The 17341-nt window shown below is 53.2% G+C and overlaps 1 protein-coding gene across 1 annotated transcript in view; it reads right to left on the bottom strand.

Annotated features, from left to right (window-relative positions):
• Otog (otogelin) overlaps window positions 1-17341 on the bottom strand; it is a 67720-nt gene that overhangs the window by 20317 nt on the left and 30062 nt on the right. Inside the window, 13 exon segments of the mRNA XM_051148562.1 lie at window positions 842-2580; window positions 2972-3051; window positions 3803-3920; window positions 4524-4554; window positions 4556-4803; window positions 5959-6126; window positions 8991-9017; window positions 11605-11761; window positions 12375-12491; window positions 13787-13906; window positions 14183-14329; window positions 14593-14727; window positions 16732-16870. Of these exon segments, the coding sequence (XP_051004519.1) occupies window positions 842-2580; window positions 2972-3051; window positions 3803-3920; window positions 4524-4554; window positions 4556-4803; window positions 5959-6126; window positions 8991-9017; window positions 11605-11761; window positions 12375-12491; window positions 13787-13906; window positions 14183-14329; window positions 14593-14727; window positions 16732-16870 (3226 nt within the window).

The raw sequence follows: 17341 nt of genomic DNA, 5'->3' as shown, positions 1-17341 counted from the left end.
AAAATATATATATAAATGATTTCCTCCACCCACCCCAAACTTGTTTCTTAGTGTTTTGTTTTGTCTTTTGTACACAGAGATTAGGGAGTTTTAGAATTTTTACACACATTTTAGCAAACACATTTTGATCTATTGGCTTCTTGGTGCAGTAATGCAACGACAATCCATTGTGGTGCCAAAGGCTTGTGGTGGGTTGTTTTAATTGTCTTTAATTGATGTGGGTGGCCCAGCCTGACTGTGGGCTGTGTCAGTCCTTGGTTTTGAGCCCTAGGCTGTGTAAGTGTAGAGAAAGCCAGCAGAGCAGTGAGCGTGCCTGCCTTATTATTTTTTTTTCACGGTCCAGAGCACTCTCATTGGGGGCTGGAGAGATGGCTCAGAGGTTAAGAGCACTCCTGACTGCTCTTCCAGAGGTCCCAAGTTCAATTCCCAGCAACCACATGGTGGCTCACAACCATACCATCTATAATGGGATCTGATGCCCTCTTCTGGCCTGCAGGTGTATGTGCAGGCAGAGCACTGTATGCATAATAATAAATAAATCTTAAAAAAAAAAAAAAGTACTCTCACCACACCCTGCAAAACCACAGCAGGCCCTGGACCCAAGCAGACAGGGTAGGACCCTGCTGTCCTTCAGGGGACCAAGGAGACCTGGGAATTCTTGAACTATCAGGAGCTTGAGATGGGAGTAAGTAAGGGCACTACTCCCATTTTGCAGCCTAGAGATAAAGGAGAGAAAGGCCCATGGCTTATGAGCTTTTGGTAGTGGTCATCTCAGCGGCTGGAAGAAGGCCAGATCTTGGGGAGGATTCACAAACACTGAAGACCCTGACAAGTCACTCACCACGCAGGCGGCAGAAATGTTCACGTCGGCCTCCATCGATCCCTCTGCTATGCTGTGGGCTGGAGCTGAGCGGCCTGACTGCTCCGTGGTGGCCTGGTGCCCTAGATCCTCTTGGGGCTTGAGCCCTGCTGGGGTTCCGTGAGCCTCTGCCAGCTGAGGTAGCAGAACCAGGGGTCCCTCCCGGGAGGCTGTCCTGGCTGATACCCAGCTTAGGGAGTAGGATGTGGGCACCAGTGGCACCATGCCAGCCTGGGGGCCTTCAGCCTCCGTCACCAAGGGAGCAACAGTATGGCTCACTATAGGTTCTGTGAGTTCTGTGAACCCACCCTGGGCAGAGCCAGAGAGGAGTGTGGGTGGAGACACCTTCTTAGATAGAATGGCTGCTTTCTGGGTGGTGCTTTTCCGTGGGGCAAGAGACACTGTGGGGGGCTCCCCAGCAGACACAGATGAGGCACCAGAGCTTGGTAATGTGGCTCCTAAAATCAGATCTGGAGCCATACCTGTTACTTGGGGAACCATGGCACTAGGTGAGTGTGCCTGCTCCTCCACAGCAGACATGAGTGGCACTGTCAGACTGAGTGTCTGAGCAGGGGAAGTCACAGTCATGGCTGTGGCTAGAGTCGTGGCCTGGTGCTGAGGTGGAGGGGTGGGGATGTAGCCTTTGGAGCCAGATGTGACCACTGGGGCAGATGTGCCCACCTTAGCTAAGGGCAGGCTGGTGTCAGGAGGCAGGCCAGAGAGGAGCTGGGGTGGCCGAGTTGACTCTAGAGAAACTAAAGCTGTTGCTCCCAGTCTGTGAGCACCTGTGGATGGGGTGTCGGCAGCCAGGGTCCCTGGGGACAGAGCTGGAGGCCTGGGTGCTGTGGTGGTATCTTGGGCTGAGTGAGGCAGGCCAATGGGGGCTGAGCTTGGGTGTCGGGACATCAGCAGCTCTGTAGGCTGGCTGTGCCCAGATTCTCCCTTCTCTGTGGCTGGCACCACCTCCAAGCCCTTGGTGACAAGGGGACTGACAGGAGTTTGCTCTGCCGTGCTCACCACAGTCAGGGGGTGGCTGGAACTTGAAGTGTTCTGGACCAGGGTGGACAGGGACATCACTGTCTTATTTGTGACCTTAGTTACGGCTGTTGTCAGATGGGATCCCAGGGATCTGGGGGGCCAAGAAGTTGCTCCAGGGGATGTCACAGGTCTGGAGGAGGGGCTTGGCAGCTGAGAGGGCTGCAGGGACGTAGTTTTAACAGTAAAGGAGTCATGACCCAGGGCTGTCACAGCTTTGGTCATGAGTGGGAAGCGAGGTACAGGGGGTGACTGGGAGGAGACTGTAGTGTTGGGACTCCTTGAAAAGGTCACAGTCACTTTGGTTGTCTCTGTTGTACCTGATACAGTACCAGATGTGGGTGTCTGCAGAGAACTGGGGAGGGACGATGAGGACCCTGGGAGGTGAAAAGGGGCGGGGACCTCGGTGCGGTGGGCTGGATGGTTAGATGCTGTAAGCCCCAGTGGTAGCTGCTGTGTGGGTTGGGCAGACCCTGGAGAGGGTGCTGGCCCCTCGGTGGCAGCCATTGGTGGGTTTGGGGCTGAGGTGAGAGGGGATAATGGGACAAGGACAGGCCCGCGGGTGGGGGCTCTAGGGGACTCCTGTAGACGCTCCTGCTTGTCACTGGGGGTGGGTAGCACTTGACCCGGTGCCAGAGTCTCATTGTCAAGGGCTTCGGTGGGACCCCCCAGGGGTGGCTCCACACCTGGGAAGATGAGAGAAGATGCTGCTCAGGAGGAGGGTGACTGTCCCTACATGTCCTCTTGGGGCAGCACTCAGCTATGGGGCTGGAGGACTGGTACCCTAAGCAGAGCTTCTGATGCCAGCCAGGGCCTCTGTCCACAGAAGCCAGCAAGGCTGGACTCTGCCCAGCTTGCCTAAGCCTGGCTTCCCCGGGCGACCCTAAGCAAGACCTCCATGCCTCACTTCTCCTTTCTCTGAAATGGGAACCAGACAGAGCCCCACAGTTCTGAAGACCTTTCTGTCCACAGCCCTGTGCTGCCTCTGCTGCCCTAGGATGTGGGACAGGATTTCTCAGTGACACCCTGGAGACTTGAAGGCATCCACAGGAGAAAGGAGAAGCCCAGGCCGCTTACAGTCTTCCAGGTAGACACATCTCTGCGTGACTTCATCCAGGACCTTAGGAGTGGGGCACACAGGGACACAGCCTTCTACCCTAAAGACAGAGCAAGGAGCTGGGTAGCAACCAGAACATGGTGCTGGCCTCTCTCTCTTTTCCCTGGATAGTACACAGGCCCCACCTTCCTATGTGGCAGGTACGTGCGTACATGCTTATTATGAACACTCATGTGAAGCTCTGTAGAGGCCTTGTCACACATGGGCGCATTACTACCCACGCCCACATATGTGACCTTTGTACTGTTATTCCCCGGCCCACGGGGAGACACGTGTGAACAATGTGTGGCTTTGTGCACACTTAGCACAGGCCCAATTCTCACACAGCCCACGAGCTCTTTCCAAGGCTGTGAAAAAAAAGCCAAAATATATACACACCTCATATGTACATATGCATCTATGTAGATGCCCACGAAGTCCAGTTTACACACCCCCCATAGCGTTTTCAACCACACTCAACTGCATATAACCAGCTCACACAGGTGTGTGGATATAGTTGTGTACAGCTCATGCATACTTAATACATACGAACACAGTTCAGCAATCCATCCATCATATACCAGTATACAATATGAATATATAGCATTTATATGTGGCACACATATGTGGGAGAAAAATAACTGAGACATACAGAAAAGCACATTCCCCCGACACGCACATTCCTATGCCCACCTTAGGACACACTCCTGCACACACCCACACATGTGCGTGTCTGCATACACACTCAGAGATGAACGCAAACTCTCTGCTTCGTAGGCACTAACTCCATGCCCACTGCCCCCTGGGCTTACCTGGGCACATCCTGGCAGCTGGCTGCCCGTGGGTCCCGGCAGGTTTGGAAACAGGGGCTGGCACAGGCATCATAGTGCCACTCACAGACAGGGTAGGCAGCCCCCGAAGGCTTGGCATCTAAAAAGACAAGTCCCTCCAAGTCTCTGGACTGAGAGAGACTGAACACAAGTGCCCAGAATTATCCCGGCTCAGCTCGTGTCCTCCCTGCCCCGTAGTGAAGACAAGTAACTTCACACAGAATAAGAGCATGAGGCTGCACCTATGATGCCTGGGGACAGGGTCTGGGGGTCCTGAGGAGATCCTGCTGGCTTTTTGGCCTGGTGTCCCCTATGGGTGTACTTTACACTCCTGGGGACAATATGTGTCCGGGGCAGGAAACTGGAGCCAAGCAGTCTATGTGCCTCCCCCAGGCTCACTTTCTTTTACTTCCACACAGGCCACTAATTTTTACACTATGTAAGTGGCCTGTAGCAACAGGCAGGACACAGGATGTGGCATGGGTCTCACAACCCACCCTGCCACCACTCCCTAACCTGCCAATATGGAGATCAGGCCACCTCCTATTCCAGGGGTAAACCCCAGGGAGCCTCCATCCTGCTAAAAGGATGAGGATTCTGTTCCTTGGTGATGGGTGGAGGGAAAGAGAGGAGAGGAGTGGGAAAGCAGCTTAGAGAGGCAGAAGCCCTCAGGCCCAAGAGCGATGGCAGGACAGCCGCTTACCCAGAAGGCGGAAGAGCGCGCCACCACGAAAATGCCTCTGTGTGTTCATAGGTCCGCAGAGCCAGCTCACGGCCTGATGAATGGAGGAAGGAAGCAGGCTTTGCCAGGGACTCCAGAGCCACCAGGCCAGCCTGCCATGTCCCCCGGTGCAGTGAGAAGGAGGCATGCTGGTGGAAGGCTTCGCTGCGGTGCCACTTAGCCAGCCCTACGGAGCCATCGGCTGTGGTGTGCAGGAAGAAGTTGGGCCTGTCGGCTGCCTCCAGTGACACAGCGTCAGGGTCTGCAGAGCCACAGGAGTTAGGTCAGTGTACAGAGAGAACCAGATTTGGGGGGTGCAGCATGCTAGCTTGTGTCCTCACACTCAGTGGTTGAGGGGACTAGGTGGACTCTGGCACTGCCTCAGCTCCTTTGACTTTCTTTCCTGCCTGAATCTTACCCCCCTTCTGTCTACCAGCCGTTTTCTGTTCATCATCTCTGTGGATGAAGGCAGGAGGTTACAGAAGCCCTCAGCTGCGGTCTCCTGTCCTGTCTCTACTCCCTTCCCACCGGAAACCCTTGCCTGGCCCAGTGCTTGCTATGCATGGCATCGAAGAGATGGGGACAGTCATTCTACAAGGTGACAGTCCATTGGACATGGGGAGCAACTGGGATCTGGTGACCCAGCAAGCTCATGTCTAATGTTCCCCGTTGCTTCCTATCACCACACACTTCCCATCCCTCGAGGCCCTAAGCTACCCTGCCATGCAGAGCCCCCACCTCTGACCCAGAAGCACTCTCTTTCTTGCTGACATGGGCCAGGGTCTGAGTCTTTTCATATCTCTGGGTCCTGTGCTTGCCCTGTGCTTAGTGAAAGCGAGTGTGTGCTCAGTTAAAGAGAGGGAAGGAGAAAGGAGGAGAGAGGACGCGGGCACCGAAAAGGGGGAAGGAGGGCGAAGAGAGAAGGTGAGGTGGGGAGAGGGGAGCAGCGGTCAAGAAAGGAAAAGTGGATAGAAGAAAAGGAAGAGAAAGGAACACAGGACAAAAGGGTAGTTCCTGTCTCTGGGAGTCTCTAGGAGGTGGGGACAAAAGCTAGCCTAGGAGACTGGAGAGATAGCTCAGGGGTTAAGTGCACTGCCTGCTCTTCCAAAGGTCCTGAGTTCAATTCCCAGCAATCACATGGTGGCTCACAACCATCCATAATGAGATTTGGTGCCCTCTTCTGGTGTGTAAGTGTACATGCAAGCAGAACACTGTATACGTAAAAATAAATCTTTAAAAAAAAAAAAAAAGCTAGCCTAGGTCCTGTCCTAGGTGGGTTTTAGGTCACAGAGGTCAAGAAATTAGTCTGAACTAATGGAAGACGGAGCCCTGTGGGTGGCTGCGGCTTCAGCATCCCTCCTTGTCAGCACCGCCTCTGCGGGGAGGGCTGGACAGGAGCCAGAGGGTGGGGCCTTACCATGGGCCTTGGCCTTGTACAGAGCAGCTGTCAGCAGAAAGCTTGAAATGTCCCCTGGCGCCAGATCCTCTGCCCTCACGAGGGCTATGTCACTGTCTGCAGCCTTCATGGCCACCAGGGTGCCGCCAGCCGCCACACTGGACAGCTGGTAGGGACCTTTACCTAGCGCTGGAGAAAAGAGCCCTTGTCACAAACCCCACCCCCCACACCACGTGCCCCACCCCCCAGCAGTTCAAAAGAGGCGGGGTGCTAGAAGGGGGACTCTTGACGGCTTCCAGTCCCAGATGAGACCCACCGGAGCTATGTCAGCTACGATGCGACAGGACCCCTGCATAGCAGCCCCCAGAGGAGCCTGACCCTGCCTCTGTGCACAGGGAGCCCATGACAGTCACCTATGTATGCATGAGCCATTACCACAGGGCACATTGCTCCATCAGAATCGCCTTTGGGGGAATACAGCACACTGGTCTCTGCCCACCCCGTCCTGAGGGGTGACAGCCAGGAGCCCAGAGCTCGAAGTTTGTATCTGTTTATTTCATTCACATATCCCATTTGTGGTTTTTTTGGGGGTGGGGTGGGGGGCTTTGGAGTTGTGGGTGTAGAGTGGAAGGGGTGTGAGTATCAGCTTTATAAATGATCGTCCTGCCTCTGGCATATCCCATAGCTGTCTGGGTCACCTTCCGTGACGCGCTCCCAAGTGGTTCTTCTCGTTCCTAGGACAGAATCTCAGGAATGCAGCTTCAATTCAGGGCTTTTCCATACCGGACCCCTGCTTTGCCTCCCACCCTACAGGGGCTCCTGTCACACCGGACTTCCCCCTGACTCACTGGAACAGCCATGTGCCTGTCCTAGCTCACTGGCATCATGCTGCTCCACTCCCTCAGAGAAATCCTGCTCCTTTTGTCCCTGAAAGACAGGGAGTTCCTGGAGACCAGCTCATACGTCACCTCCTCAGGGGAGTTCTCCCAGCACCCTCTCCTGCCATACTTTTCCTGTACCCTACCCAGTCCTTGGAGCAAGCACACACCAGTCACAGCTCTGCGGTGAGCATCTGCACTGGGGGTCCTGTCTGTGCCCTTCACTAGAAAGCAGACAGACAGTGTGCTACTCTGGTAAAAGGTCAGCAACCAGCTCTCAAAAACCCAAACAAAACCAACCAACCAACCAACCAAATAAACAAACCAGTGTATCACACTGGCTGATTTTAAGGGTGTGAACACTCATGGCAGTGGACCAGTTTCAACAGATGCAGGGTTCGGGGCATACACGTGGTGCTGGGGTATTCCCACGTACCTCTGCAAAGGTCCTCTTTCCCAGAACCCCCGCGAGGCCTGGGCCACAGAAAATGCTGGGAGAAAACTGAAGCAAGGGATGGGTGTGTGGGCGGGAGGGTGGGCGGCGGATGCTAGAAGCAGCCTGTCCTTTGCAAGTTACTGACACCCAAAATGCCGCAGAAGGAGAGAATTGCTCAGAGCCATGCTGCTGAAATGTCTTGCCTGATGTCACAGGGACACTCCTGTTCCCAGGGAATGCACTTCTCCTAGAGCCATTCCTCCGGACACTGAAGGTCAGCAGCAGCACCCCCCTCCCCAGGAACTACCATTATGGTGCTGCCTGGCCCAGCTCTCACGCAGGTCCTCATCTCACAGACCCCTAATCGGCCTCAGTATCCCTTCCCCAGGCCATAGATGTTAGGTCTCAAACAAGGGACAAACGGCTAACAGAGGTGCCTATTAGCACATCAAAGCTGATGCTGGCAGCCGGGTTCTCCTAGCATCCCTCAGTCATCCCCTCCCAGCCCCTTTACCCTGTACCCTCCTTACACACACACACACACACACACACACACACACACACACACACACACACACACACACACCCTGCCTGTTACAGGCTCCTCCTGGCTGGCACACCCTACTGGCTACCCTAAGCTTCTCCAGCCCAGGGGCGGGGCTGCCCTCCCCCCCCCAGCTGCTGTTCCTGTGTAATCCCGCCTTTTTGATTACTGGGCCTTTTACCTTTCGGCCTCTTTGCCTCCTGGCCTCTCAGCACCTGGCTCCGAGTCGTGTTCACTATGGAGTCTTTCAACCGCCTCTGCCTCTAGATATATTCTCCTTCACATCTACAATAACTTTCCTCCTCCACCTAGGGACACCCATGTCCTTCTTTTTCTTTTTTTTTTTTTTTTTTAATTCAGTAATCTTGCCTAGAAAGATGCTTCTCAAATCCAAATTGGCACCAGAATGCGCACGAAGCCTGTCTGTGCCCACGCCTTCATAGGCCAGCTCCTACAGGCTATTACTGGGGGGAGACCTAGGGGCTTAGAAGTCAAAGGGCTGGGGCACTGAGTGCGTCCAGGATTTCACTTTGGTCCAAGTGGACAAACTTGATGCTAAGAACTATTCTGGTAGCCATTTTGCCACAGCTCACTAAACCTCTGATCAAACTGATTAGGTGGCCCTAATACTGGACACCAGTGTCCCTTGGTCCTTAGCAATGACTTGCATTTTCATCTTCATTACTAATTTAGACGTTGGTCCATATCTTGATTCCCCCGAACCCTTGAGGATTGAAGACTCATCTAGGTTTTCAGTAACCTTCCTCAGAGAAAGCAGACTGCACCTGCTTTTGATAACTCATGTCTTCAGAGACCACCCCATCCCTGCCAGGTGACACCCGACAGACTTGTTGGGCCCAGTTAAGAAGGCTGTGGGGTAAATACACTGAAACCAGTGGGTTTCAGCCCCTTGGTGACACTGCACTGAGTGATGAAAACACCTGAGATGGTTCCTGTCGTAGGCCTCACGGGGCTGCAGGAACAGCAGTGGACAGAACCGAATCCTGGGCATCCCATCCCTAACCCCCCCCCCCCCACAGCTGCAGGACTCCACATCGCACACACCCCCTCAGTGCCATGTCTCAGCTTTTCCAGGGCCAGCAGCTCCTGGGGAGGTCAGCCCTGATGTGGCCCAAAGGCAGAGTTGGCAGTGCCCCTGGCCCTGAGGCTCTACTTGGGGGGGAAGTGGGCTTACCTTTGTTGAAGAAGTCACAGTCGTATGCTAAAGAAGAAAAAAGAAAGATTCTCCATGAGCTGAGCAGGGCACTTGCACCCAGCGAGTCTCCCCCTCCTGCCCCCCCCCCCCCCCCCCCCCCCCCCCCCACCTTCATCAAGGACTGGGTCTGGCCTATTTCTAAAACTCCAAGATTGAGGGATGGGCTTAGTTAGCTCCATATGCCTTTTTTTTTTCCTCCCTCAAATTCAGTGATCCTCCTGCCTCCGCTTCCCGAGTACTAGGATCAAAAGTGTGCACCAATAACACACAGTAGGTCTATATATCTTAAGGGGAGGAAATATAGTGGCCCCTCGCTTCACCCCAGCACAAGGCTTGCTTTAAGCCTGGCTTGGAGTAGCACTCAGCAATGTGATGAATGAATGAATGAATGAATGAATGAATGAATGAATGAATGAATGAATGAATGTTGGACAGAAGAGCATGGTCTGTGTGGCCACAAATGTCAAGATTAGAATGAAGAGGCATGAGTGAAGGTGTAGCCCAGTCAGTAGAGTGCTTGCCTATCATGTACAAGGTCCTGGGGCTCAGTCTCCGACGTTGCATTTTAGGGTGTTGCACACCTGCAACCATAGCACTTGGGAGGTGGAGGCAGAAGGATCAAGTTCAAGGTCATCCTTGGCTATGTAGGGACTAGAGATGCTATCTCCAAGACAACAATAAACAGAAGCAACTGCTGTAGCTCTGGTTGGCTATGTTGCAGAAGAGTCCCACAGAAGGAATGCGAGCACGAGACAGAAGTTCCTCGGCCTTGGATGGAAGGGGACAAAGGGCCTCCAGGACCCCAGGTGTCTCCCAAACCCTCTGTGCAGTGGCTCCAGCAAAGCTCTGTTAAGAGCCCCTAAAAGCATGGAACCATTGTGCCCCCTAGTGGACGATCTGCATCTGTTCTGTAGCATCTATCTTCCTTCCTGATTCCTCAATCAGCAGGGGCAGGGGCGGGGCTGAGCTGTGAGGACTTTGGCTAGGCGCATCAACCGAGAACAAGGTATGTGGGACCAGCTGGGTTCACCTGGGACAAAGGCCGAGGAAGGATTTGCCTCACACACAGGGATGGCATGAAGAGAGTCACTGACTCCTTTTTACACCCTATACCCACAATCAACACATTTGGTGGCGCCTGCTTGCCCTCTTGCAAGGTCATTAAGGGTCAGGGAAAGAATGCGGTTTTTTAATCTCAGCACTCTCGGGAGGCAGAGACAGGAGAATCCCTGTGAGTTTGAGGCCATTCTGGCTACATACCAAGCTCCAGGACAGCCAGCACTACATAGAGAGACTCTGTCTCAATAAACAAAACAAAACAAAAAAAAAGAGCGAGGAGCTGGCTTGCCATGGGACTATGGGCGAGCACTTGCTTTCCCTTGTTTGTGGACACAGAGTGCTAAGTCATAAAACTGTAAGACAGGGTTGGGCAGGTGCTTGCCTTACCAGCACAAGGACCGAGTTCAACCCAGCGCTGGGGACACAGAGGCAAGTGGATCTCTGGGGCTTATTGGCCAGCCAGCCTTGTGGCTACACACTGATGTAAGAAACACTTTTGCAAAGACTTCTGTGCCCCGTCTGTCCACCCTTGGACCTGCACCAGTTGCTACCGATCAGAACACCACCCATTTTAATGTGTTAGCCAGGGACCTTTGCTTTAAATTACATCTATTTATTTGTTGGGGGTGAGGGGGGTACGTGCGCCATGGCATACGTGTGGACGGAGGTCAGAGAGCAACTCGAGGGTGTCTGGTCTCTCCTTCCAGCGACCTAGGGACCTAGGGAACAAACTGAGGTGGTCAGGCTCGGCAGCAAGTGCCTCTACCTACCGAGCCTTCTCACTGGCCCCGGATTATAGGTTTTAAAATATCTTGTGTAGCAATCCTCTCATAAGCTCACAGCCCAGTATGGTACATGTATTCCCACTGTGACATTTTAATATTCACCAAAAATCGTATTAATCTTTGGAGATGCTGTCTCTTCTTTATTTAAGTCAACAGCTATTCTACTTTAATGTGGCATTCTAAGCATATCAAAATCAATTCAAAAAGTTCATAATAAACACAATATCAAAACATTAAAATAATCAGTGATGGGGTCCCACTGAGCCATCATGGGACCTGGACACAGGGGAAACTAAGAAAACAGATCTTTTGTTTTGCTCTTTGCTTTGTTTGTTTGTTTGCTTGCTTGTTTTCTGAGACAGGGTTTTTCTGTCCTGGCTGTCCTGGACCCACTCTACAGACCAGGCTGGCCTTGAACTCACAGAGATCCTCCTGCCTCTGCCCACACCCCCCCAAGTGACAAATATCAAAGGTCTGTATTGTCATCAGGGTGGTGGCGGTGGTGAAAAGCCAGTCTGGCTCTGGACCCCAGGGCCTGGGACACTTAGCAGTGGGGTGAAGGACACAGGAAGGCCTATGCTAGGATCTTCAAGAATGAGCTCCTGCTATTCTTTCCTGTGTGATTTGGGGCATGGCATGCACTCTCCCTCTCTCCCTTCCTTTCTTTTGCCATGGCTCACCCAAGGCAACACAGAAATATAAAGCCATGGGGATTGTGTACACCCCTGGGGGCAGCCTGGAACACTCACGGCAGAGGCGCGGGGTCCGCCAATCAATGACCACCCCATGCTGGCAACACTGATGGGCATAGGCAGAGACGCTGGCACAGAAGCACTCACAGTCACCACCCCGGCTGCAGCCGCATGTGTCCGTCAGGCAGTTTGAGTAAAACCAAGTGACATCAACCTAGGAAGGTCAGCGGATTCTGAATGTCAGGCCTGTCTTTTCTAGTGACAACACAGTGTAAAGATGGTCACGGGTAGGGTGAGCTGTTCACATGGCAGAGGGGCTGCAGGGAGATGCAGCCAGCTCAGAAAGCACTGGCAGATGCCTACTTTGTGATGCTCCCCCTGAGCTGAGGATGTTGGACCCAAGGGACTAGGGAACTGCTAAAGAACAGGCAGAGAGTGTGGCCTGCCCAGCCAGGCTGGACACAAAAAGGTCAGGCTACAGTAGTCTTTGAAGGCCTGGAGGAGCCATGTGGAACTGGACCCCACTTCTTATCACCATGGAGGGCAGGGAAAAGGCGGGGGCGGGGTACAGCAAGGGGTACCTCAACACTCACTCTGCAACAGGACTGCCTCAGAAGAAGCAAGAGCCAGACCCAGCTGGGTGGGTTACAGAGAGCAGAGACTGGGCCGGCTGTCCCTAGGCATCGGGAACTTGAGGATGGCTCATCTGAGCAGACCAGAGGCAGGAGAATGGCAGAGACGAGTTGCCCCCCCCCCCCTCATTTAAGGGAGATGTTGAACAGAAGGGTCCTGGGAAGGTGGGAGGGGCTGAGGAAGGAGGCACTCACCACTGGGTGGCACGTCTCAAACACCTCACTGAGCAGTATCCCACACTCCTTCCTGGCAAATGGCTCTCGGAGAGGGTTCAGGACACACGTATCCCTCGGGTCAGGGGTGTCTGGGCACTGAAGGATAAAGGAAGGACTGCCCTATGACACTGACCAGAAAGGCTCTCCTTGCCCTCAAGTGCCTGTACCTGGGCACAAAAAGGCCCTGAGACTGCCCTCTTGGCATCCATGCCCTTGTTTAATGCCCTCTCCTGGAGATGGGGGTGGGGCAGCCTCCAACTCGCTTCCAACAAACAGAGCACACCAAAGGTTCTGGGGAAACACCAGGTTGTGAGTCTATGATCACACGATTGTGTCAGGTAAGGTCCCAGAGCCCACTTTGATGAAATCTCTCCCTTACTGGCTGCCAGGAAGCAGGCAGATATGGTGGGAACCCCACATGGCAGGAAGTAAGGGCGGTCCCCAAGAGCTGAGGGTGAGGCTGCCAGCTACCCGAAGCTAAAGCTCTCAGGCATGTGGGTCCAGAAGGCGAAGTGACCCACAGCTATCCAAGTATGGGGCCTCTGGGAGAGAGGCCAGCCCTGGCTGTCACTTCATCTGAAGGCTGTGGGACACAGAGTAGTGACCCTAGCCTCGTGTTCTGATTCCCAACCAATCAGTAGGAACTGAGAGAAGCCATTTGTTGCTTACTGACGTCGCTTTGAACACCACTGTTGCACAGTGTGGGGGCTTGAATGTAATGGCCCCCATAGACTCGTGTGTTCGACTGCTTGGCCATAGGGAGTGCCACTATTCGGAGGTGTGGCCTTGTTGGATGAATTGTGTCACCATGGGGTGGGCTTTGAGGCCATATGTGCTCAAACTAAGCCCAGTGTGGCACACAGTCTCCTTCAGCTGTCTGCGGGTCAAAGGGTAGAACTCTCAGCTCCTTCTCCAGCCCAGCATCTGCCTGGTGGCTGCCATGCTTCCTGACATGACAATGAACTAACCCTCTGCAACTGTAAGACCCCAACGAAATGTTCGCCTTTATAAGAACTTCCTTGGCCATGGTGTCTCTTCACAGCAATGGAAACCCTAACTAAGACACAAAGCAAAAGGTGCCAAAAGTGGTGATGGGGGGAAGAGTGGACAAGCCCCGCTGACTTCGACAAGCTCCGCCTTCCAAACTAGGTGGCCATCTTGCCTAGGATAGCAACTCTTACCTTACTAGCCACCCAAATTTGGCCAAGGGCAGGAAGGGATGCTTGCCTTGTGGGCAAGGGGCAGAATCTTGGCTAGGGATACCAATCAGAGGCAGACAGCAGTCCCAGGAAGAGCCTCACACTAAGGTGGCTTTCCCCTGACTTGGGTTCAGGGTTCATATGTCCCATATAAGACAGTGAGCAGATACTAGCTGCTCTGGGAAGCCTTACCTCCACTGCAGCCCAACTGCTGCCAAACTCCTGGGGGTTCGTCAATTCCAGGTTTTCTGGGGTCCGCATCTCATTGACGGTTTTTAGGTCAAAGTTCCCACAGAGGCCGGCCAACTGACCCTGACAAGAGAGAGGGCCACCATGTTAGTTGACAGTTTAGTAAGGCTGAACTGCAGCACCAACACTATTGATCCAGAAGCAACTGTGGAGAGTATGGTTTACAGAAGGACAGGGCAGGGCCAGAGAAAGATGCCAGAATGGAGTGGGTAGCAGTGGACAGGACAGGGTTGTGTTTCCCCCAGTCCCTCAGAAAGGGACATCTCAGCCAAGGACAGCAGCAGCCTGCTTCAGCGCCAGGCAACAGCAGAGGTGGTGGTGCTCAGGTCTGGGGACTACCTGCCACTGAGGGCCCGCCTGGACATGTACAGTGGTTCTCTGGTCCCATAGGAGGGTGATGTGTTCCCGTGGGAAATGCACCAAGGTGAAGAAGCCTGCTCTCCAGATGTGGACAGACTGCTTCTCGTCCAGGAAGCTCTCAGGACTCTAGAGAGACAGAACGAGTCAGACCTGAGGCCCAAGTGTCCCTCAATGCCAACTCAACTGGAAATGGCTATGAGTCAGTGCCCAACCTGGGGACTCCCACCAACACTTCTCTCTCCCTCCACCCCAACGCTGACCTCCCACCCTCTGTAAAGATTCTAGCCAGAGCGCCTGCCTCAGGGGAACTCTGGACCCCAGCCCTCTCCTGCCCCGTCACCACCGATCTGCACACCGTCCGCACAACCTTCCCCAGGGCAGGTCCTTACAGGGTCCCCTGAGTCATCATCAAAGATGATGAGTGAGCTGCCAACCCCGATGGAGATGGACTTCCTGCAGACGACGCCAGAGCTGTAGCAGTTCACATCTTCCACCATGACAGAGAAGCTGAGCTCTGAGGTACTCTGGGGAGGAGAGAAGAAGCCAGTACAATCAGGGAGAGGAGACATCTTGTGAGGAGCACTGAGGAGAAGGGATATGGACTCTGAGGGGCTTTTTTCTACCCATTGCTTTCTGTGAATGAGTGTGTGTGTGTGTGTGTGTGTGTGTGTGTGTGTGTGTTAACATGTGCAGCTGTGCACAGATATGTATGCTCACGCAATGTGGAAACCAGGTGACAACCTTGGGTGTCATTGTTGGACTCTGTTCATCTTGATAGCGAAACACGGTCTCTCACTGGCCTGGAACTCACAAAGTTGACCGGGTTGGGCCAGGGAGCCCCAGAGATATGCTTGGCTTTGGCTCTCCGGCTCTTAGACTACACGTTCAGCCCTGCTTTTATGTGGCATCTGGGCATGATCTCAGGCCCCTGCGCTGATTGTCTGAGCAGTCTCCCCATCCGTGAAGACACTTCTCATCCGCTGGGTGGCTTTGGGCAGCTTACTCTAGTTCTCTGAAGTTCAGTGTCATTTTCTGGCCACCTCGTGCAGTGTTTAGCAGATGGTGGCTATCCCCAAAGGACTTGAAGGATGAATGGGTGAGGGAGCTAATGGAAGAGGGGTGCAGAGGGGACACTGTCTTACATGTGGTGGAAGCGTTCTATGTTGCAGGCTCGCCGGAGTTGAATCGCATTTTAGGCAGACATCGGATTTATGCAGAGATTCCACTGCCCAGAAAGCCACACAAGTCTTTGCTGCAGCACTGAAGTCCTGAGACCAAGCCGGAGCTCACCCACGCCCATGTAATACGGTACTCTCTGTGTAGCACGTTCCAACCAGCATCAATAGTAACATAGCCCAGCCAGGAGTGGTGGCGCATGTCCTTAGTCCCAGCAATTGTTTGGCAGAGGCAGGCAGATTAGTGTGAGTTCAAAGCCAGCCTGGTCTACAGGCAGGGCTACACACTGAAACCCTTTCCCAAACAAGCACAAAACAAAAGTCTGTCTGTCTGTGTGTGTGTGTGTGTGTGTGTGTGTGTGTAGGGGGGGAGAGAGAGATTGGACACTACAGCTCGTGTCTGTAGCCCCTCTGCCCAAGAGACAGTGGTGGAGGTCACTCAAACCTGAGAGTTTGAATTCATTTTGGGCAACTCGGGAAGCCATTCATCTCAAAAATAAATAGACAAATAACCAACTAAAATCAAATGGCACAGGTTCAATACTATGTATCTTGTGGAGTTACTGGACTTATGTGAAAAACTCCAGCACAACACTTGTCCATAGAAAAGACCCCGTGGAAGGTCCTGCTTTGCCCAACATGTGCAAGCCCTGACCAGGAAAGTCAATAATAAACAAACAAAAACAAATAAATGCATGTCATGCTCTGTCATTACAGTATACTCATATGATGCTCACAGGATGAGAAATCAGTGTCCCCGTGAATATCTGGTCCTGCCCCCAACCCTGCTGGTACCCCCTCTTCTTCTGGGGGACTCTTGCCTTCATTGTGTCACCCACATCACCATCCCTTTTCCTCTATGTGAACAAAGAATCTTAATGCATGACTCCTGCAGGCGACCATTTTTCTAGTCCTATGTCCTGGTTCTGTGGCTGCCTAGCTGTGTCACCTCAAGTTCCCTAAGTCCCCCAGGCCCATGGTGTCACATCTGTCCCATGGAGACAATGCTCCCACTCTGTCCACAGCTGTGAAATGGAAGTGAGAGGACCCACAAAGACGGTCAGTAGACCAAAGCTTCAAAGGCGTGGATTCTTTCCTTCACAGTCAGAAAACAAAACAAAACAGGACGAGTGGGGCAAGGCTGTAATGGTGTGTGGACAGAGAGTAGAGTTTCCCTCGCCCTGACTGACTCCTCTGAAAGCTGAACTTCAGGGTTTAGCTCTCCCGACCCATCCACCCAAAGATGCATGCATCAGCCTGGAGTCCAGCTCACCCACACATCTGACAGGTCTCGGTCCCTAGTTAGTCCGGGTACCCACAGAGCCAGCTGGGTAAACACACCCAGGAACTCACCTTGACGAGGTGTACTTTGCACGCCCCTACAAAGTCAAACGGAAGCCCGTCGAATGTACGGTAGTGTCGGTCCCCGTAGGCAGTGCAGGTGGAGGCACAGGGGTGCAGGGTACACTGGAAAGAGCCCCGCTGGCACACACTGAAACACACACACACAGAGACAGCTCACAGGACACACTTAGCCCCATGATGCAATGCTTTTAACAAAGCCTTTGCCTGCTGAATGCACATGGTGTGCCCCTAAAAGAAGGGGTTCAGCAAACGTAGCAACCTCCAACATTCATTCATTCATTCATTCATTCATTCATTCATACATCAGACCGTTTGTGATGAACACATCTCAGGCACTCTTGCAAGAATTTGAGAAATGTCAGTCAACAAAACAGAAGGAAAAACCCTCTGGCTTAACGGATCTTATACGTGCCCTGCCTGTTTTAGCAGGAGGGCAGTGATGTGGCGGGGGTGAGGCATGGAGGGAAAAGGGTGTGCTGAGGAACGTGTCACAGATTGAAACAGGGTCATCGGAGATGTCCAGGAGCTGAGGCAGTTATATGGACACTTGGAAGAAAAGCATTCTGGGAAGAAGGTCTACAGTGACCTTGAGGAACAC

This window comes from Acomys russatus, chromosome 7 (assembly GCF_903995435.1).
Source record: "Acomys russatus chromosome 7, mAcoRus1.1, whole genome shotgun sequence".
Lineage (NCBI taxonomy): Eukaryota > Metazoa > Chordata > Mammalia > Rodentia > Muridae > Acomys > Acomys russatus.
This window is presented reverse-complemented; position numbering and strand designations above follow the sequence as displayed.